At 37.9% G+C, this 23,910-nt stretch overlaps 2 protein-coding genes across 2 annotated transcripts in view; one reads left to right on the top strand and one right to left on the bottom strand.

Moving 5' to 3' along the window:
- The window catches only part of LOC137436695 (guanine nucleotide-binding protein G(i) subunit alpha-1), a 167,678-nt gene extending 157,089 nt beyond the window's left edge, over positions 1-10,589 (bottom strand). Inside the window, exon 1 of the mRNA XM_068130696.2 lies at positions 10,187-10,589. Coding sequence (XP_067986797.1) covers positions 10,187-10,304 — 118 coding nt within the window. The 5' untranslated portion in view covers positions 10,305-10,589. The remainder of the gene's footprint in view (positions 1-10,186) is intronic.
- LOC137436697 (uncharacterized) overlaps positions 1-23,910 on the top strand; it is a 258,031-nt gene that overhangs the window by 164,947 nt on the left and 69,174 nt on the right. The gene's annotated exons all lie outside the window — the stretch shown is intronic.

Genomic DNA, 23,910 nt, shown 5'->3' with positions numbered 1-23,910 from the left:
CGCGAGATATTTTTATATATACTGTATATTTTAAAAAAAATTGGTGTGGTTTTTGGCGGGCTGGAACGGATTAATAGCATTTCAATGCATTTCAATGGGGAAATTTGATTTGAGATACGAGCAATTTGAGTTACGAGCTCGGTCACGGAACGAATTAAACTCGTAAGTCAAGGTTCCACTGTATATATATATATATATATATATATATATATATATATATATATATATATATACATATACAGACTTGGCATTTAATATGGAATATTTTTTTTGTGGGGGTGAACTTACTTTTCAAGATGTCTTAGAACCAAAAGTTTATTGGAATTATGTTGAAATTATTCGAGATTTTGTTAATGTGACCTTTAAAAGAAACAAAAACCACATTTGACATTTCGAAACAAATAAATTGATCCTTGAAAGTGATGGAAACTGATATCGAACTCAATTCATGGACAGTACTGTGTTAAACTTCTGTACGTTTTCCAGAAGTATCTCTTTATTTTGCACATTAGCCAAAAAATTTTTTAACAAAAACAAAAGTTAAATTACGACTGGGATTAAGGACAGTAAAATTACAGTTCAGTACTTCGTGTAACCCCCACGAGCATTCAGGAGAGCACGTACACGTTGAGGCATGCTGTTCACGAGATTTGCCAAGGTTTGGACAGGAATCGCTTGCCATGCAGTGACAATAGCCTGATGCAATTCACGCACAGAGGTCGGCTACTGGTCCAAGTGGTCGATTTGATGCGTTAATTCTGCCCACAAGTTCTCTATCGGATTTATACCCGGGGACATGGCAGGCCACTCCATATGCTCTACACCACGGTCAGCAAGAAATTGTTGGATCATGCGAGCACGATGAGGCCGTGCATTGTCATCTTGGAAGACAAAGTTTCCTCGAAAGGCTGCACGGGCAAATGGAAGCAATGTTTCTTCCAGAATGGCCCTGAACTTGAACTGGTTCAGGTTTCCATTCAGAACAACCAGGTCAGTTTTGCCCCCTGCATGAAAAGCAGCCCAAACAGTCACCCCACCACCTCCAGCTTGGACTCTTGGCACTATACAATCTTTGTTGTAGGCTTCATGCAATTGTCTGCGCACTCGGACGCGGCCATCTTAACGATAGACCAGAAATCTGGACTCGTCACTGAAGATCACGTGATTCCAGTGTCCTGGCTGCCATTGACGGTGCTCTCTGGCCCACTGCAATCGGCGCTGGTGTTGTCTGGTCAGGTGTGGCTTTCTCAGGGGACGCCTGGCACGGTAGCCTGCTTGAACCAGTCATTGGTTGACTAGCCTTCTGGATACAGGCACATTTGTCAGTTGCTGCCACTCAGCCCTCAGCCGATTAGCTGACTTGGTCCGGCCATTGCGGACTAACCGGTGCAGCTGGTGATCATCCTTCCTTGTGGTTGTGCGGGGACGTCCTGGCCTCGGTATTGGAGTAGGGACACCCCTCTGAGCATTTCGTTTCAGGATCTTTGACACCTGACCTTGAGTGATGCCATACTGCCGAGCAATAGCACACTGTTTCATGCCGTAATTTCGTAAAGCCACCACTCCATGACAAACAGCATTGTCGAGTTGACGGACCATCTCCAGAGGAAGCGGCAATAACTTTTGGAGACGTGCAGCAGTTGTTTTCCACTAATACAGAACGCAACAACCCTTGTATACCCGACTGTGAAGCCAATCATCAAAATGCACCTGTCCGTACATTTTGCCACGCCACCTGTGATATAATCCTGTTATTGACTTCTTGCTGAGACAGACAATCAGTGACATGGTTCTTTTAACAAATAAATCACCAAAGTGTAAAAGAAACTCACCAGATTTATAAACTGAGTTAAGAAAGTAAACCCAAGTCAAGAAAAAAAATATATTCCATATTAAATGCCAAGTCTGTATATATATATATACAGTCACGTGAAAAAGTAAGTACACCCCATGTAAAGTTTTGACTTTTTCAACATATTTCAAAATACAGCTATTTGATCTTCATTTCAACAATATTGACAGATAAAGGTGATATAATACAACAAATATCATGAAATATTTACATTTTGTAGTCCATTGTATAATTTAAATGAACATAAATGCAAATTTTGCATGTGGAAAAAGTAAGTACACCCCTACATTTATCACTACTTCAAATACCTAAAATTAGAATCAGGTGCACCAGCTCAGGTGCAAATGATTAGAACATCATTAGAGAGGATCTTGGAGGAACCTGTCTTATTTAAACCTCAGACATTTAGCTTGGTTTGCTCTTTGTTGTTGAAGTGTGCGGCGTCACCCTGCCTAGATCAAAAGAGCTCTCTGAGGCCTTCAGAAAGAAAGTTATAGATGCCTACGAGTCTGGGCAGGGATTTAAAAAGATCTCCAAACAATTTGAAATCAATCATTCGACTGTCCGGAAGATCATCTACAAGTGGAGAAGATTCCAAACAACTGCCAACTTGTTCAGGCCAGGCCGCCCCACCAAATTCAGCCCGAGAGCAGACCGCAAGATGCTCAAAGAAGTCTCTAAAACCACCTTTAGAGGCCATTTTTCCCCGCAAGCGGGGGTTGGCCTTTTTCGGGAACTGTGGTTGTTGTTGTTTTTCGGTCCCCTTTTTGAAGCAATGTTTTACGGCCGGATGCCCTTCCTGACGCCAACCCTTTTTTGCCGCCTTTAACGACAAGCAGGGAATTACCAGTGAACTGGTACTCAATTAGCCGACCTCGGAAGGATGACAGGCTGAGTCAACCCCCCTGGCGTTAATTCAGCGATTGACCGGGATTCGAACCCAGGATCCTAGGATCCTAAACCGGCACCCTAGCCGCAAAGAAGTCTCTAAGAACCCCAGAATGTCATCACGGGACCTACAGGTAGCTCTTGCCACTGTTCATGTCAAAGTGCACGAGTCTACCATTAGAAAGAGGCTGCACAAATTTGTGCAGTCCCCTCTCTCTCTCTTACCCTCTCTCTTACCAAGAGGTCCCCTCTCTTACCAAGGCCCTCCTCCCCCAATTGCTCAGTTTGGCTGGGCAGCCAGCTCTAGGAAGAGTCCTGGTTGTTCCAAACTTCTTCCATTTAAGAATTATGGAGGCCACTGTGGTCTTGGCAACCTTAAATGCAGCAGAGATTTTTTTTGTCGGCTTACCCAGATCTGTGCCTTGACACAATCCTGTCTCTGAGCTCTGCAGGCAGTTCCTTCGACCTCATGGCTTGGTTTTTGCTCTGATATGCATTGTCAGCTGTGAAACCTTATACAGACAGGTGTGTGCCTTTCCAAATCATGTCCAATCAATTGAATTTACCACAGGTGGACTCCAATCAAAGTGTAGAAACACCTCAAAGATGATCAAGAGAAATGGGAGGCACCTGAGCTAAATTTCAAGTGTCATAGCAAAGGGTATGAATACTTATGTCAATGTGATTTCATTTTATTTATTTTTTATACATTTGCAAAACTTTATAAAATCCAGTTTTCTCTTTGTCATTGTGGGGTATTTAGTGTATATTGATGAGGGAAAAAAATGAATTTAAACGATTTCAGCATAAGGCTGCAACATAACAAAATCTGAAAAAGTAAAGGGGTCTGAATACTTTCTGAATGCATTGTATATACAGTCATGTGAAAAAGTAAGTACACCCCATGTAAAGTTTTGACTTTTTCAACATATTTCAACATACAGCTATTTGATCTTCATTTCAACAATATTGATAGACAAAGGTGATATAATATAACAAATATCATGAAACATTTACATTTTGTAGTCCATTGTATAATTTAAACAAACATAAATGCAAATTTCGCACATGGAAAAAGTAAGTACACCCCTACATTTATCACTACTTCAAATACCTAAAATTAGCATCAGGGGCACCAGCTCAGGTGCAAATGATTAGAACATCGTAAGAGAGGATCTTGGAGGAACCTGTCTTATTTAAACCTCAGACATTTATTTTGGTTTGCTCTTTGTTGTTGAAGTGTGCGGAGTCACCATGCCTAGATCAAAAGAGCTCTCTGAGGCCTTCAGAAAGAAGGTTATAGATGCCTACGAGTCTGGGAAGCGATTTAAAAAGATCTCCAAACAATTTGAAATCAATCATTCGACTGTCCGGAAAATCATCTACAAGTGGAGAAGATTCCAAACAACTGCCAACTTGTACAGGCCAGGCCGCCCCAGCAAGTTCAGCCCGAGAGAAGACCGCAAGATGCTGAAAGAAGTCTCTAAGAACCCCAGAATATCATCACGGGACCGACAGTAGCTCTTGCCACTGTTGATGTCAAAGTGCACGAGTCTACCATTAGAAAGAGGCTGCACAAATTTAATTTACATGGAAGGTGTGCCAGGAGGAAACCTTTGCTGTCCAAAAAGAACATCAGGGCACGACTAAAGTTTGCCAATGAACACCTCGGCAAAGACCAGCACTTCTGGAACAATGTGCTCTGGACAGATGAGTCAAAGGTAGAGCTATTTGGCCACAGTACCAGAAGACATGTTTGGCAAAAACCAAAGACAGCATTTGACCACAAGAACCTGATACCAACTGTAAAGCATGGTGGTGGAAATATTAAGGTTTGGGGCAGCTTTGCTGTTTCAGGGCTTGGGTAGCTCACCATCATAGAATCCACTATGAATTCTTCATTGTACCAGAGGGTGCTTGAGGATAATGTGAGGCCATCTGTCGGAAAGTTGAAGCTCAACCGAAGGTGGACCTTGCAACATAGCAATGACCCTAAACATACCAGTAAATCCACCAAGGAATGGCTGAAAAGAAAGAAATGGAGGGTTCTGGAATGGCCAAGTCAAAGCCCGGATCTAAATCCCATCGAGATGTTGTGGGGGGATTTGAAACGAGCTGTGCATGCAAGAAACCCCTCAGACATCACACAGCTTAAAGAATTCTGCATGGAGGAGTGGGCAAAAATTTCTCCCAGTCTATGTCAGAGACTGGTAGACAGTTATAAGAAACGCCTACTTTCGGTTGTTTCTGCCAAAGGGGGCAATACCACCTATTAGAGCCAAGGGTGTACTTACTTTTTCCACATGCGAAATTTGCATTTATGTTTATTTAAATTATACAATGGACTACAAAATGTAAATGTTTCATGATATTTGTTATATTATATCACCTTTGTCTATCAATATTGTTGAAATGAAGATCAAATAGCTGTATGTTGAAATATGTTGAAAAAGTCAAAACTTTACATGGGGTGTACTTACTTTTTCACGTGACTGTATATATATATTCTTGTCACATAATTCCTTCTCTTAAGTGATCGTCTTCACAGCACATTCATTGCACTAGAATGATATCAACACCCATACTTTTATAGTTCTGCAGGTGTGGCACTTTCTCATTGCTCGCCTGGTAATCAATCACAGTTTACTAAATCAACACATGACTGTACTATGGAACATTATACTTGGACACATGAGACACCATTCTATCACATGTTATTAGTATTTTATACCCAGTTTTTACTGTTTCAATAGTTACTTCCAATAATATAGTGTAAGGTGCAATTTATTTTTTTACAAACCAAAACAAGGGTCTTGCTTCATGGAAAATTTCTGCCTTGAAGCGGGTCTCAACGCCAACCAAACCAGTTTGCTACATAACCCGTTTTGAATGAGACACTTTATGGCTTCAAAACAAGGTAAATGGCACTTGTTTTCAGACTCCTTTGCCTGAATGGAACGACATTAGAGACCAGTTGCTAACTGAGTGGTGAGGTATACTTCGTGAGACGGAATGTAGGTAAGGTCCGGAAGGAACACTTCGAGAAGGCAGAGGCAATTGCTGTCGATGTTGGAAGACTTGATTGCTGCTCCCTCGGCCATTGGTGTATAAAAACTGTGACTGGTGTGGACCAAGAATGCACTGCGAGAGGAGTGTGGGAATCCGAGATAACTCTGCTGAATGAGTGATTTCTTGTGGAAAATAAAAACATGTGATCCACCATAGCAATCACAATTGATGTGCTGGCGACCTGTGCATGCCCTGCCTTTAGAAGAACTGACATAGGAGTCTGGAATACTCGTATGGAGTCGCTGCTCAGAAAATGGTCACGGAATACAGATAGGCCTCAACATCTGATTTATTGGCTGACATGCTAACGGAGATTTTATTTCCAAATGTGAAATTGACTGATCTTCAGCTGCAGCTCTCCTACTAAAGCATCATACAGATGTAAATGATGACTCATTTTACTCTGCGCGCGTTGCACGCGTGTCTTTCACATCCCTGCACCTTGTATTTATTAACGCACAGGTTGTAAACCTGGTGCGTTATAGCGTTTGCCTGGGAATTTCGGGCGCTCAAAAGTGAAGCTAGTTTCTGTCACCCATTTCTGTCGCTCATTTCTGTCGCTCATTTCTGTCGCTCAGATGTGTAAACATGACGTCATCAAATCTATATTTATAGGATAGGTTATAGGAGATATATATGTTATAGGATAGGAATATAGGACCCAAATGACCCAGAGGACCCAAATGACCCAGAGGACCCAAATGACCCAGAGGACCCAAATGACCCAGAGGACCCAAATGACCCAAATGACCCAGAGGACCCAAATGACCCAGAGGACCCAAATGACCCAGAGGACCCAAATGACCCAGAGGACCCAAATGACCCAGAGGACCCAAATGACCCAAATGACCCAGAGGACCCAAATGACCCAGAGGACCCAAATGACCCAGAGGACCCAAATGACCCAGAGGACCCAAATGACCCAGAGGACCCAAATGACCCAAATGACCCAGAGGACCCAGAGGACCCAGAGGACCCAAATGACCCAGAGGACCCAAATGACCCAGAGGACCCAAATGACCCAGAGGACCCAAATGACCCAGAGGACCCAAATGACCCAGAGGACCCAAATGACCCAAATGACCCAAATGACCCAGAGGACCCAAATATCCCAGAGGACCCAAATGACCCAGAGGACCCAAATGACCCAGAGGACCCAAATGACCCAGAGGACCCAAATGACCCAAATGACCCAGAGGACCCAAATGACCCAGAGGACCCAAATGACCCAGAGGACCCAAATGACCCAAATGACCCAGAGGACCCAAATGACCCAGAGGACCCAAATGACCCAAATGACCCAGAGGACCCAAATGACCCAGAGGACCCAAATGACCCAGAGGACCCAAATGACCCAGAGGACCCAAATGACCCAGAGGACCCAAATGACCCAGAGGACCCAAATGACCCAGAGGACCCAAATGACCCAGAGGACCCAAATGACCCAGAGGACCCAAATGACCCAGAGGACCCAAATGACCCAGAGGACCCAAATGACCCAGAGGACCCAAATGACCCAGAGGACCCAAATGACCCAGAGGACCCAGAGGACCCAGAGGACCCAAATGACCCAGAGGACCCAGAGGACCCAAATGACCCAGAGGACCCAGAGGACCCAAATGACCCAGAGGACCCAAATGACCCAGAGGACCCAAATGACCCAGAGGACCCAAATGACCCAGAGGACCCAAATGACCCAGAGGACCCAAATGACCCAGAGGACCCAAATGACCCAGAGGACCCAAATGACCCAGAGGACCCAAATGACCCAGAGGACCCAAATGACCCAGAGGACCCAAATGACCCAGAGGACCCAAATGACCCAGAGGACCCAAATGACCCAGAGGACCCAAATGACCCAGAGGACCCAGAGGACCCAAATGACCCAGAGGACCCAAATGACCCAGGGGACCCAAATGACCCAGAGGACCCAAATGACCCAGAGGACCCAAATGACCCAGAGGACCCAAATGACCCAGAGGACCCAAATGACCCAGAGGACCCAGAGGACCCAAATGACCCAGAGGACCCAGAGGACCCAGAGGACCCAAATGACCCAGAGGACCCAAATGACCCAGAGGACCCAAATGACCCAGAGGACCCAAATGACCCAGAGGACCCAGAGGACCCAAATGACCCAGAGGACCCAAATGACCCAGAGGACCCAAATGACCCAGAGGACCCAAATGACCCAGAGGACCCAAATGACCCAAATGACCCAGAGGACCCAGAGGACCCAAATGACCCAGAGGACCCAAATGACCCAGAGGACCCAAATGACCCAGAGGACCCAAATGACCCAGAGGACCCAAATGCCCCAGAGGACCCAAATGACCCAGAGGACCCAAATGACCCAGAGGACCCAAATGACCCAAATGACCCAGAGGACCCAAATGACCCAGAGGACCCAAATGCCCAGAGGACCCAGAGGACCCTGTGAATGTGAATGAATGTGAACATAATGTGAATACTAGTAGCAATTTTACAAAAACCATGGCATAATTTCAAATCTTGACCCGAGATGATAATTATGCAACATCATAATTTCCATGTGCCAACCTGGGCGGAATCCAAGTGGATTCACTTGACTTGTTGTTATTTTAAAAAAAAAACGCTTCTGTACACCCCCCAATAGGCTCAGTTTGCTACCAACGTCTACAATTTCAATAAAAGAGATAATTTCTATTTTATGGAAAATGTATTTCGAGTTTGTTTTATCTTCAAACATAGACCGTAGTGAACACACATTCGTGTTAAAAGATTGGCCTTTAAAACCTACCCTTATGAAGAGGAACAGACATCTGTACAAACACACAAACACACACACTGACATTGATATAACTGACATTATTCCAGGTATTATTTTTTAAAGTGTTATTTTCGAAAATACCTTAAGGGTCAAGACCCCTGAACTCTCCAGATGGTTTTGCAGCGTTGCACAAATTTTGCGTGAATCCCTCCCCCAACTCCTCACCCTCCCCCCACCATCCTGAAATGTTAGATCCACCACTGAGCACTGACCTGACTGACTACAAACTCACCAACAAGTACTATATTATTAAATGCATAACATTTGGCGAGGAGGCATTTAGTTTCAATGAAACCCTCAATTACGAAATCAAATTAATACCTATATAATCGGGAGATTAAATCAGACGCTGGCGTAGCTTCAGGACGGTCGATCTTTAATTTTCGACAAGCTTTCGACCACAAAGGTCTTCTTCTTAGTTTTCCGAAACGCGATGGCGCTTCCTGACTTCCGGAGTTCCGGGAGTCAGTCAGTTCCGGGAGTCAGGAAGCGCTATATATATATATATATATATATACACGTATATGTATACTGTGCGGTGTATAAAATACCCCATGCAGGTCTTCTTCCCACTCCTCCCCTTCCCCACCCAGTGACATTAAGTCAACAATAGGGAGAAATGCTTTGCAATGCATGTCCCCTACTTGTCCAAATGAATGTTCTTGTTCCAAACACTCAGCAATTGTGTGCCATGTACAGTAGGACAAAGTGTTTTAGGTTTGAAAAGCTACAGAATAAGTTGCAGTTTCTGTAACTTATCATAATAAAGCCATGTACCAATTTTCAATTCAACATATTAAAGGGGAAGGGGAAAAGTCTGGAAAACGGACTCATGTATAATATGTGATATTCCCTCAGTCCAAAAATGGCAGAACTGTGTGAAAAATTGGTGAAACGCCCCAAAGCTGAGACCTGTTCTGTAACATATCATGATAAAGCCGTGTACCAAGTTTCAATTGAATATGCTCGAAGGTACGGGAAAAAAAGTCTGGGAAACCGCATGTGTGACGGACGGACAGATGGAGAGCACACCTGTGATTCCCTCCGGTGAAAGCGGTATCTGGAGGAGACTAATAAACTGATGGTATATTGAATTGAAGTGGTGTAAATCCGGTGTCATTGCTAAAATCGTGCGCAGGCACCATGGCACAAATGGCCCTGTCGGGCGTGAAAGTTCCTTGGACATTGTAAGCAAAAAGTTTAAACCAAAAAATCCACCAACGGACGCCAGAACCTCTTCCCCTCCCAAGCTGCGTCGTCTAAGCTCCTCCTCCTTTTCCAGCTACGACCACAGACACGGCAGCAGTGTATGGGCGTGACGGCAAAACCGGGAATGGATCTGACAGCGTTGGATCAGGAGTCGTCTTGCACGAACAAGAAACTACATGTACTACATGGAGGAGGTACCGACATTATTTAACGACCCGTCGAAAGAGACCGCGAAACCCCGAGTCCGAAAGGACGAGCTTCGAAACAACGTGAGGCCATTCGCCGTGGGTGTTTACAATGTCAGCGACGAGAGATTACACAGGAAAGAACTAGTGAAAGAACACGAGGTTCAAACTCACCGAGGAGAAGGAGCTTCACCTCCCGGGACGCTTTCTCGCCGTCCTCCTTCAGGTTACGGTCGATCATCTTGGACCTCTCGACCGCCGCCTTGTCCTCGGCACTCATTGTACAGCCCATGGCTGAGGCTCTCGTCGCGACTCCACCACTCGGAATAGGTCGAAATAGGCAGCGTTCGCCCAACCGTCCTACTTCGGGCCGCTTCCCCCCTCCCCGTCCCTCTCACCCGCTGCCTCTCATGCACCACCCGAGAAACCGCTTGAGTTGGTGGCTTCGCCACTCGTGCCGCGGTGCAACCACAACCACACGATTCCGAAGTTGCTTTGCGAGCGAGATCCGCGACCAACACTTGCGTCCTGCGTTCTTCCTTTCCCTTGGCTCGAGCGAGTGTACAGCTCCTCCTCCTCCTCCGGTTCTTTCACGGGGAGGGAAGAGGGAGGGAGTGATCACTGATCAGGGACGCCGGGGGAGGACAAAAGCAGCGAGGAAAACTGCTGGACCATTCGCTGCTCGCAGCGCTCCCATGAAGTCGCCCATGGTCCACTGTTTGGAACTTAGTACAATTATTTAATTTTAAATTGTTTGGAACTTAGTGCAATTATTTAATTTTTAATTATTTGGAAGTTGGTACAATTATTTAATTTTAAATTATTTGGAACTTAGTACAATTATTTAATTTTAAATTATTTGGAAGTTGGTACAATTATTTCATTTTAAATTATTTGGAACTTAGTGCAATTATTTAATTTTAAATTATTTGGAACTTAGTGCAATTATTTAATTTTAAATTGTTTGGAACTTAGTACAATTATTTAATTTAAAATTATTTGGAACTTAGTGCAATTATTTAATTTTTAATTGTTTCGAACTGAGTACAATTATTTAATTTTAAATTATTTGGAACTTAGTACATTTATTTAATTTTTAATTATTTTGAACTTAGTACAATTATTTAATTTTTAATTATTTGGAACTTATTACAATTATTTAATTTTTAATTATTTTGAACTTAGTACAATTATTTTATTTTTAGTTATTTGGAACTTAGCACAATTATTTAATTCTTAGTTATTTGGAACTTAGCACAATTATTTAATTTTTATTTATTTAATTATTTGGAACAATACAATTTTTTATTTTTTTGGGAACTTCATACAATTATTTATTTTTTAATTATTTGGAACTTCGTACAATTATTTAATTTTAAATTATTTGGAAGTTGGTACAATTATTTAATTTTAAATTATTTGGAAGTTGGTACAATTATTTCATTTTAAATTATTTGGAACTTAGTGCAATTATTAAATTTTAAAGTATTTGGAACTTAGTGCAATTATTTAATTTTAAATTGGTTGGAACTTAGTAGAATTATTTAATTTAAAATTATTTGGAATCTAGTACAATTATTTAATTTAAAATTATTTGGAACTTAGTACATTTATTTAATTTTTAATTACTCTATTTCGAACTTAGTACAATTATTTAATTTTTAATTATTTGGAACTTAGTACAATTATTTAATTTTTAATGATTTGGAACTTAGTGCAATTATTTAATTTTCAATTATTTGGAAGTTGGTACAATTATTTCATTTTAAATTATTTGGAACTTAGTGCAATTATTTAATTTTAAAGTGTTTGGAACTTAGTGCAATTATTTAATTTTTAATTGTTTGGAACTGAGTACAATTATTTAATTTTAAATTATTTGGAACTTAGTACATTTATTTAATTTTTAATTATTTTGAACTTAGTACAATTATTTAATTTTTAATTATTTGGAACTTAGTACAATTATTTTATTTTTAGTTATTTAGAACTTAGCACAATTATTTAATTCTTAGTTATTTGGAACTTAGCACAATTATTTAATTTTTATTTATTTAATTATTTGGAACAATACAATTTTTTAATATTTTTGGGAACTTCATACAATTATTTATTTTTTAATTATTTGGAACTTCGTACAATTATTTAATTTTAAATTATTTGGAAGTTGGTACAATTATTTAATTTTCAATTATTTGGAAATTGGTACAATTATTTCATTTTAAATTATTTGGAACTTAGTGCAATTATTAAATTTTAAAGTATTTGGAACTTAGTGCAATTATTTAATTTTAAATTGTTTGGAACTTAGTAGAATTATTTAATTTAAAATTATTTGGAATCTAGTACAATTATTTAATTTAAAATTATTTGGAACTTAGTACATTTATTGTACACCGCTCCTTTCCTATGCCATCTCCAGGCATTGCAAATCGTCATTGCTGGGCACCGAAGGGGGCTCGGCAGTGACGCACGCTGAAAGAGAGTACTCAGTTTTCACTCTGGTTTCTTGTTGTACACCGCTCCTTTCCTATGCCATCTCCAGGCATTGCAAATCGTCATTGCCGGGCACCAAAGGGGGCTCGGCAGTGACGCACGCTGAAAGAGAGTACTCAGTTTTCACTCTGGTTTCTTGTTTTCTTTCTTGGTTGTCCGGACGATATCTCAGCCATCCTTTGAGCTAGGAAGCTGAAATTTCGGCACAGTAGTGAGCAAGTCCTTTGTCAAATACGGTATTTTTTGTTTTTTGAATAATCAATTAATTGAGGAGTTATTTAATTATTAGCGTTTAATTAAGTACTTATTTAATTAATTAAATTTCATTTCTCTTCTGACCATTATTAACTCAGGCACCTTTTGAGTTAGGAAGCTGATATTTGGACATGCCAATGACCAGGTGATTTGGCTGCAAAGGATATTTTTGATTTATTAATTAATCAATTAATCGATTAATTATTTAATTATTCGATTAATGACAAAAAAATTTTTTTTTTTTAAGTTACAGATTCTGATGAAATAGTGGTAGTTTATGTGTTCTCTGACCAAATTGATTAATAATTTAATTTTTTTATGATTATTATTTATTTATTTTCATTATTAATCATTTATTTATTTTCTTTCTCATTTGGCCAATATCTCAGGCACCTTTTGAGCTGGGAAGCTAATATTTGGACATGAGTGACCAAGTGATGTGGCTATCAAGGATATTTTTGATTTATTGATTAATCATTTCATCTATTAAGTATTTATTGATTAATCGATTAATTATTTATTGAGTAATCAATTAATTATTTAATTTTTTATAAATGACTTATTTAATTAAATTTCTAAAAGATACATCTTCGGATGAAGCACTACTGGTTTAGTTATGCGATTAGCCAATTGATTATGAAAATATTTTGTGATAATCTTTTATTGATTTTAATTATACAATTAATCAATCAATTAGTGTACACCTCTCCCTCCCAATGCAGCCTCAATGAGCTGCACTGCGGTATTGCCGGGCGCCGGAGGCGCCCCGGCAATGCCGCGCTGCAGCATATTTAATTATTTGGCATGGGGCGGTGTACTTTGAATGTATGTGTACTTGTTTGTTTTCTTGTTTGTTTTCTTTCTTGTTTCCTTGGTTGTCCGGACGATATCTCAGCCATCCTTTGAGCTAGGAAGCTGAAATTTCGGCACAGTAGTGAGCAAGTCCTTTGTCAAATACGGTATTTTTTGTTTTTTGAATAATCAATTAATTGAGGAGTTATTTAATTATTAGCGTTTAATTAAGTACTTATTTAATTAATTAAATTTCATTTCTCTTCTGACCATTATTAACTCAGGCACCTTTTGAGTTAGGAAGCTGATATTTGGACATGCCAATGACCAGGTGATTTGGCTGTAAAGGATATTTTTGATTTATTAATTAATCAATTAATCGATTAATTATTTAATTATTCGATTAATGACAAAAAAATTTTTTTTTTTAAAGTTACAGATTCTGATGAAATAGTGGTAGTTTATGTGTTCTCTGACCAAATTGATTAATAATTTAATTTTTTTATGATTATTATTTATTTATTTTCATTATTAATCATTTATTTATTTTCTTTCTCATTTGGCCAATATCTCAGGCACCTTTTGAGCTGGGAAGCTAATATTTGGACATGAGTGACCAAGTGATGTGGCTATCAAGGATATTTTTGATTTATTGATTAATCATTTCATCTATTAAGTATTTATTGATTAATCGATTAATTATTTATTGAGTAATCAATTAATTATTTAATTTTTTATAAATGACTTATTTAATTAAATTTCTAAAAGATACATCTTCGGATGAAGCACTACTGGTTTAGTTATGCGATTAGCCAATTGATTATGAAAATATTTTGTGATAATCTTTTATTGATTTTAATTATACAATTAATCAATCAATTAGTGTACACCTCTCCCTCCCAATGCAGCCTCAATGAGCTGCACTGCGGTATTGCCGGGCGCCGGAGGCGCCCCGGCAATGCCGCGCTGCAGCATATTTAATTATTTGGCATGGGGCGGTGTACTTTGAATGTATGTGTACTTGTTTAATTTTTAATTACTCTATTTCGAACTTAGTACAATTATTTAATTTTTAATTATTTGGAACTTAGTACAATTATTTAATTTTTAATGATTTGGAACTTAGTGCAATTATTTAATTTTCAATTATTTCGAAGTTGGTACAATTATTTCATTTTAAATTATTTGGAACTTAGTGCAATTATTTAATTTTAAAGTATTTGGAACTTAGTGCAATTATTTAATTTTTAATTGTTTGGAACTTAGTGCAATTATTTAATTTAAAATTATTTGGAATCTAGTACAATTATTTAATTTAAAATTATTTGGAAGGTGGTACAATTATTTAATTTAAAATTATTTGGAAGGTGGTACAATTATTTCATTTTAAATTATTTGGAACTTAGTGCAATTATTTAATTTTAAAGTATTTGGAACTTAGTGCAATTATTTAATTTTTAATTGTTTGGAACTTAGTACAATTATTTAATTTTCAATTATTTGGAAGTTGGTACAATTATTTCATTTTAAATTATTTGGAACTTAGTGCAATTATTTAATTTTAAAGTGTTTGGAACTTAGTGCAATTATTTAATTTTTAATTGTTTGGAACTGAGTACAATTATTTAATTTTAAATTATTTGGAACTTAGTACATTTATTTAATTTTTAATTATTTTGAACTTAGTACAATTATTTAATTTTTAATTATTTGGAACTTAGTACAATTATTTTATTTTTAGTTATTTAGAACTTAGCACAATTATTTAATTCTTAGTTATTTGGAACTTAGCACAATTATTTAATTTTTATTTATTTAATTATTTGGAACAATACAATTTTTTAATATTTTTGGGAACTTCATACAATTATTTATTTTTTAATTATTTGGAACTTCGTACAATTATTTAATTTTAAATTATTTGGAAGTTGGTACAATTATTTAATTTTCAATTATTTGGAAATTGGTACAATTATTTCATTTTAAATTATTTGGAACTTAGTGCAATTATTAAATTTTAAAGTATTTGGAACTTAGTGCAATTATTTAATTTTAAATTGTTTGGAACTTAGTAGAATTATTTAATTTAAAATTATTTGGAATCTAGTACAATTATTTAATTTAAAATTATTTGGAACTTAGTACATTTATTGTACACCGCTCCTTTCCTATGCCATCTCCAGGCATTGCAAATCGTCATTGCTGGGCACCGAAGGGGGCTCGGCAGTGACGCACGCTGAAAGAGAGTACTCAGTTTTCACTCTGGTTTCTTGTTGTACACCGCTCCTTTCCTATGCCATCTCCAGGCATTGCAAATCGTCATTGCCGGGCACCAAAGGGGGCTCGGCAGTGACGCACGCTGAAAGAGAGTACTCAGTTTTCACTCTGGTTTCTTGTTTTCTTTCTTGGTTGTCCGGACGATATCTCAGCCATCCTTTGAGCTAGGAAGCTGAAATTTCGGCACAGTAGTGAGCAAGTCCTTTGTCAAATACGGTATTTTTTGTTTTTTGAATAATCAATTAATTGAGGAGTTATTTAATTATTAGCGTTTAATTAAGTACTTATTTAATTAATTAAATTTCATTTCTCTTCTGACCATTATTAACTCAGGCACCTTTTGAGTTAGGAAGCTGATATTTGGACATGCCAATGACCAGGTGATTTGGCTGCAAAGGATATTTTTGATTTATTAATTAATCAATTAATCGATTAATTATTTAATTATTCGATTAATGACAAAAAAATTTTTTTTTTTTAAGTTACAGATTCTGATGAAATAGTGGTAGTTTATGTGTTCTCTGACCAAATTGATTAATAATTTAATTTTTTTATGATTATTATTTATTTATTTTCATTATTAATCATTTATTTATTTTCTTTCTCATTTGGCCAATATCTCAGGCACCTTTTGAGCTGGGAAGCTAATATTTGGACATGAGTGACCAAGTGATGTGGCTATCAAGGATATTTTTGATTTATTGATTAATCATTTCATCTATTAAGTATTTATTGATTAATCGATTAATTATTTATTGAGTAATCAATTAATTATTTAATTTTTTATAAATGACTTATTTAATTAAATTTCTAAAAGATACATCTTCGGATGAAGCACTACTGGTTTAGTTATGCGATTAGCCAATTGATTATGAAAATATTTTGTGATAATCTTTTATTGATTTTAATTATACAATTAATCAATCAATTAGTGTACACCTCTCCCTCCCAATGCAGCCTCAATGAGCTGCACTGCGGTATTGCCGGGCGCCGGAGGCGCCCCGGCAATGCCGCGCTGCAGCATATTTAATTATTTGGCATGGGGCGGTGTACTTTGAATGTATGTGTACTTGTTTGTTTTCTTGTTTGTTTTCTTTCTTGTTTCCTTGGTTGTCCGGACGATATCTCAGCCATCCTTTGAGCTAGGAAGCTGAAATTTCGGCACAGTAGTGAGCAAGTCCTTTGTCAAATACGGTATTTTTTGTTTTTTGAATAATCAATTAATTGATGAGTTATTTAATTATTAGCGTTTAATTAAGTACTTATTTAATTAATTAAATTTCATTTCTCTTCTGACCATTATTAACTCAGGCACCTTTTGAGTTAGGAAGCTGATATTTGGACATGCCAATGACCAGGTGATTTGGCTGTAAAGGATATTTTTGATTTATTAATTAATCAATTAATCGATTAATTATTTAATTATTCGATTAATGACAAAAAAATTTTTTTTTTTAAAGTTACAGATTCTGATGAAATAGTGGTAGTTTATGTGTTCTCTGACCAAATTGATTAATAATTTAATTTTTTTATGATTATTATTTATTTATTTTCATTATTAATCATTTATTTATTTTCTTTCTCATTTGGCCAATATCTCAGGCACCTTTTGAGCTGGGAAGCTAATATTTGGACATGAGTGACCAAGTGATGTGGCTATCAAGGATATTTTTGATTTATTGATTAATCATTTCATCTATTAAGTATTTATTGATTAATCGATTAATTATTTATTGAGTAATCAATTAATTATTTAATTTTTTATAAATGACTTATTTAATTAAATTTCTAAAAGATACATCTTCGGATGAAGCACTACTGGTTTAGTTATGCGATTAGCCAATTGATTATGAAAATATTTTGTGATAATCTTTTATTGATTTTAATTATACAATTAATCAATCAATTAGTGTACACCTCTCCCTCCCAATGCAGCCTCAATGAGCTGCACTGCGGTATTGCCGGGCGCCGGAGGCGCCCCGGCAATGCCGCGCTGCAGCATATTTAATTATTTGGCATGGGGCGGTGTACTTTGAATGTATGTGTACTTGTTTAATTTTTAATTACTCTATTTCGAACTTAGTACAATTATTTAATTTTTAATTATTTGGAACTTAGTACAATTATTTAATTTTTAATGATTTGGAACTTAGTGCAATTATTTAATTTTCAATTATTTCGAAGTTGGTACAATTATTTCATTTTAAATTATTTGGAACTTAGTGCAATTATTTAATTTTAAAGTATTTGGAACTTAGTGCAATTATTTAATTTTTAATTGTTTGGAACTTAGTGCAATTATTTAATTTAAAATTATTTGGAATCTAGTACAATTATTTAATTTAAAATTATTTGGAAGGTGGTACAATTATTTAATTTAAAATTATTTGGAAGGTGGTACAATTATTTCATTTTAAATTATTTGGAACTTAGTGCAATTATTTAATTTTAAATTGTTTGGAACTTAGTGCAATTATTTAATTTTAAATTATTTGGAAGTTGGTACAATTATTTCATTTTAAATTATTTGGAACTTCGTGCAATTATTTAATTTTACATTATTTGGAACTTAGTGCAATTATTTAATTTTTAATTGTTTGGAACTTAGTACAATTATTTAATTTTTAATTATTTGGAACTTAGTACATTTATTTAATTTTTAATTACTCTATTTCGAACTTAGTACAATTATTTAATTTTTTATTATTTGGAACTTAGTACAATTATTTAATTTTTAATTATTTGGAACTTAGTACAATTATTTAATTTAAAATTATTTGGAATCTAGTACAATTATTTAATTTAAAATTATTTGGAAGGTGGTACAATTATTTCATTTTTAATTATTTGGAACTTAGTGCAATTATTTAATTTTAAATTGTTTGGAACTTAGTACAATTATTTAATTTTCAATTATTTGGAAGTTGGTACAATTATTTCATTTTAAATTATTTGGAACTTAGTGCAATTATTTAATTTTAAATTATTTGGAACTTAGTGCAATTATTTAATTTTACATTGTTTGGAACTTAGTACAATTATTTAATTTAAAATTATTTTGAATGTAGTACAATTATTTAATTTAAAATTATTTGGAACTTAGTGCAATTATTTAATTTTTAATTGTTTGGAACTTAGTACAATTATTTAATTTTTTATTATTTGGAACTTAGTACATTTATTTAATTTTTTATTATTTGGAACTTAGTACAATTATTTAATTTTTAATTATTTGGAACTTAGTACAATTATTTAATTTTTTATTATTTGGAACTTAGTACAATTATTTCATTTTTAGTTATTTGGAACTTAGCACAATTATTTAATTCTTAGTTATTTGGAACCTAGCACAATTATTTAATTTTTATTTATTTAATTATTTGGAACAATACTTTTTTCTTCTTTTTTTTGGAACTTCGTACAATTATTTATTTTTTAATTACTTGGAACTACAATTATTTAATTTTTCATTATTTAATTATCTCAGTTACAAAATCAATCGACACGTTCGTTATATATTTCGATATGCTGGTCAGGATGGACGACGGCAGGTGAAAATCCCAGTTGGGACGCACGGTACGAGTTCAGACCACGGTACTTATTTGTGCTTCGGTACTTTTGGCTTGGGCCATATCTACAGGGCGCAGCACCACGGAGCATGCTGCTGTCCTTGGGGACGGTCGTCGCAGAAAATAAGTTCTCATCGACAAGGGTCGACACGGCTATGGCCTATTGGGTTGTGTGCTCGTCTACCAGCTTGTATCCACGTGGAGCCGAATCAGACTCGAAGCTGCCGTCGTGGTGCAGTACCCGCGCGGTGGCAAAGGTAGCGCTGCATCGCGGAGCACGCCGCTATTCCTAGCATTCTTTTGGAAGACCTACTACTAAAGCCGGTTGTCCTGTCTGCATTTAGGTTCTGGTCTCGACATGCCACAGCCGTGAGACCCCCGTCTGTTTCCTTGTATATGAGCAGCAGGAGCCTCCGAAATTCCATCATTAATAGCTTCGTACCGGGGTCTTCCTGAAAACATTTGCCTTGTGTCGTCTCCATTCGCGCGTTACATTTCGCACTTCAAGCCTTGGCACACCTCAAATGTGTCCTCAACATCGCTGGACGACTGAGAGGCCGCCCACAGCATTTCCTTCCCACGCTAAACGGCATGCTTATAGGCTTTGCTTGGTTTACACTGCATTGAAACCATTTGGAGCTTGGAGGACATTTGGTTCGAAAGAACCTTTAACGTCGACATCAAACGTGTTCTTCTTCTTCTTCTTCCTCCAATAAAATGCGGTGATCTCCAAGGAGTATGATGGTCGACCTTCCAACGCTACAGCACACCCGTTGGTTGTTTGTGAACCTGCTGCCCTTTGTCGTTCATCTCCTCCATGAGCCTCGAACTTTGTATAAAATATGTTCACAAGTAAAGACGCAGAAATGAAACTGGGACGGGCATATTTTATAACTGGAAGGTAACTCTGTGGAGGGAATACCGCCGCCAGGTGAACAGTTTACGTTTTGTATCCCACTGATGGGTCAGATCTGGATTCGGACCTGAACCAAAATCTAATCGGCTTATCCTTGTCACCTACCCAAACTCATTCACCAAGTTTCATCCAAATCCGTCCACAACTTTTTGAGATATCGTGCTATATATCGTTTTTGGCCCCATCTCTCAATGGTGTCGAAGATCAATTATTTAAAAAAAAAAACTAGAACTAGTAAAGATACATTCAAAGTACACCGCCCCCATGCCAAATAATTAAATATCCTACAGCGCGGCATTGCCGGGGCGCCTCCGGCCGCCGGCGCCCGGCAATACAGCAGTGCACCTCATAGAAGCTGCATTGGGAGGGAGAGGTATACGCTAATTGATTGATTAATTGTATAACTAAAATCAATAAAAGATTATCACAAAATATTTTCTTAATCAATTGCCTAATAGCATAACTAAACCACAAGTGCTTCATCCGAAGATGTATCTTTTAGAAATGTAATTAAATAAGTCATTAATAAAAAATTAAATAATTAATTGATTAATCAATAATTAATAAATTAATCAATAAATAATTAATCGATTAAATGATTAATCAATAACTCAAAATATCCTTGATAGCCACATCACTTGGTCACTGTCATGTCCAAATATTAGCTTCCCAGCTCAAAAGGTGCCTGAGATATTGGCCAAATGAGAAAGAAAATAAATAAATGATTAATAATGAAAATAAATAAATAATAATCATTGAAAAATTAAATTATTAATCAATTCGGTCACAGAACACATAAACCACCACCATTTCATCAGAATCTGTAACTGAAAAAAAATAAAAAAATTAGTACTTAATCAAATCTATATATATAAAACACAGTTTGTGTGTGTGTGTGTGTGTGTGTGTGTGTGTGTGTGTGTGTGTAATGTTACCGATAGACTCCTAAATGGAGAGGCTCACGTGCTTGATATTTGGCATAGACATGGCCATTGAGCCTGGGCAGAACATGGCCTACCTCAAAATATTTGACGAGATCCATATTTTTTATTCATATTTACCTCAGCGCATTTCAGCGAGGCATATTATACACGGAATCTGAGCCGGTGGCAGAGCAGCGCGCTGATTCGCTCAGAGCGATCACGTGATGTTCCATCCCCGCCGCCAGACCATCTATATATATAAAACACCGTGTGTGTGTGTGTGTGTGTGTGTGTGTGTGTGTGTGTGTGTGTAATGTTACCGATAGACTCTGAAACGGAGAGGCTCACATACTTGATATTTGGCACAGACATGGCCATTGAGCCTGGGAAGAACATGGCCGACCTAAAAAATTATTTCATAATATTTTTTTACCATATTTTTACCTCAGCGCATTTCAGCGGGGAATATTATGCACGGAATCTGACCGGTGGCAGAGCAGCGCGCTGATTCGCTCAGAGCGATCATGTGATGTTTCTTGCCGCCATTAACTCAGTTACGCGTTCGCACGTATTTCAGAGCGAAAAGCGATTGCGTTTTTTCACATTTCAGCGAGGAACATTGCCATTCACACCACATAGGTTTTTTTTTCTTTCATCTTCAGATCCATTTTTTTTTTCAGCGAATCTGAATCGGTGGCAGAGCAGCGCGCTGATTCGCGCTCATTGATGACGATCACGATCACGATCACGTGATGACGTGATCACGAATGATGTTCGTGACGCGATCACGTGATGTTCCTTGCCGCCAGCAAGTAGCATAGATTTTATTTTAGCATGATTAGCATTTAGCATGATTTAGCATAGATAGTAGCATGTTTCACATAGATTTTTTTTCAGCGAGGAATATTATACACGGATTCTGACCGGTGGCAGAGCAGCGCGCTGATTCGCTCAGACCGATCACGTGATGTTCCGAATAAGCACAATCAATTGAGTGTGCCGCATGAGTCTGCGATAAGTGTTTAAAGTAAAGTAAAAAAAAAACTAAAAAAATGTTAACGTGCCGTTGTTAGCCTATTCATGTATAGTTTGTGTTGTATTTAGCTGTGGCTGAGCTAAGATGTAGGTGAACTTCAGAGTCGTTGACTCTGGTATCCTTTGACCTCTTAATCACCATGCTCCATTTGGACAAATCCAAGTAATAAGCGCATCGGCAGGTAAATCCACCGGAGCGAGGTGAAACACCTCTCAGGTTGAAATAATGTGAGTTATTCCATCCCCGCCGCCAGTTGGCTTCACTTTTCACGGAGTATGAGCGTTCTATATATTGTTGCGGATATGGGACTTGGCCTCAATATCCGCTTGTAAATACTCCCCTATTTCCCCAATACTCCCCAACTATCCCCAATCCCCCATTCCCTAGTCCCATTGCCTGTAAATAACACTCTGTAGAACCGACCTTCCCCTTTTCCCCCCATTAAATGTCGTGCCCAGGTCCACCGCATCTCACGTAGACAACTATAGGACATCTTGCGAGTTATTCTTAGTCTATGTCAGTTAAGGACTCGTTTCCATTAATTCTGACTCTTCGTTGCACCAGAATGTGATTGTATGGCACCAGTAGTGAGTTTAGGACCTCCCCACACCTCCTCCCATCTTCCCCATGAAACAACAACTACAACAACAACTACAACAACAGAGGGGCGCGGCGCGGCGTGCGGGGAGTGTGCGTCCTCACACCGGCGTGGTTAGCCGCCATTGCCCATGCGCTCCACGGGGTTACCACGAAGGGGCTGGCTGTCAGCTCCTCGTCAGGGGCGGAGCCAGTAACCCCCCCGCACCCAATAAGAAGGGCGGACCGATTCCATCTGGGGCGGAGCTAACTAGCCGAGGGCGTGTCACTCCCCGCCGGATATACGCGGCCACTTACCGGACGTGACGAGAGATGCGCCCCCAGCTTGAGCAGACAAGTCACCACCTCCGAGCGCTGAGTGAGACCTCCCGCATCTTGGACTGGACCGGGTCGATTTTGCCCCTGAGCCAAGGTGCACCTTGAGCCATCGAAGACCTGCCCCTCCTTGCCATCAATCCCCGTGTGAGTCAGTTTTTGTCCCGTTTATCTGTCGTCTGTCGGGGCTAGATAAGACTGTGTCTAAGTGCCTGTCTTCCTATGCTGTCCCTCTCATTCCTGTAATCTGACCTTCCGCCCTAATATAACCTCCTCCGGAGGTCTTGAGAACTGAACCCTTGGTGTCGTGTCATTTGAATCCCAGCCGTTGTGTCTTTCCATCATTGATTTAGCATAGCGCGACTTAGTCAACGTTCGAGCATAATCGGGTAAACTGTGCAGATGCGGTCATACCAAACCGCTCGGTAAACTAACATCCACAACCGCGTCTGTAACAATATATATATATATATATATATATATATATATATATATATATATATATATACACACACAGTTCCTTCAGAAAGTATTCACACCCTTTTACTTTTTCACATTTTGTTCTGATACAGCCTGAATTTAGAATGGATTAAATTTAAAAAAATTGTCACCGATCTACACAAAAACGCCATAATCACATAAGTGGAAACATGTTTTTAGAAATTTTTACACATTAATTGGAAATGAAATACTGAAATATCTAATTTACATAAGTATTCAAC

This window comes from Myxine glutinosa, chromosome 11 (genome assembly GCF_964187855.1).
Source record: "Myxine glutinosa chromosome 11, kmMyxGlut1.1, whole genome shotgun sequence".
NCBI classification, from domain to species: domain Eukaryota; kingdom Metazoa; phylum Chordata; class Myxini; order Myxiniformes; family Myxinidae; genus Myxine; species Myxine glutinosa.
Note: the sequence above shows the minus strand (reverse complement) of the source record. Positions and strands in the feature narration are given on the sequence as shown.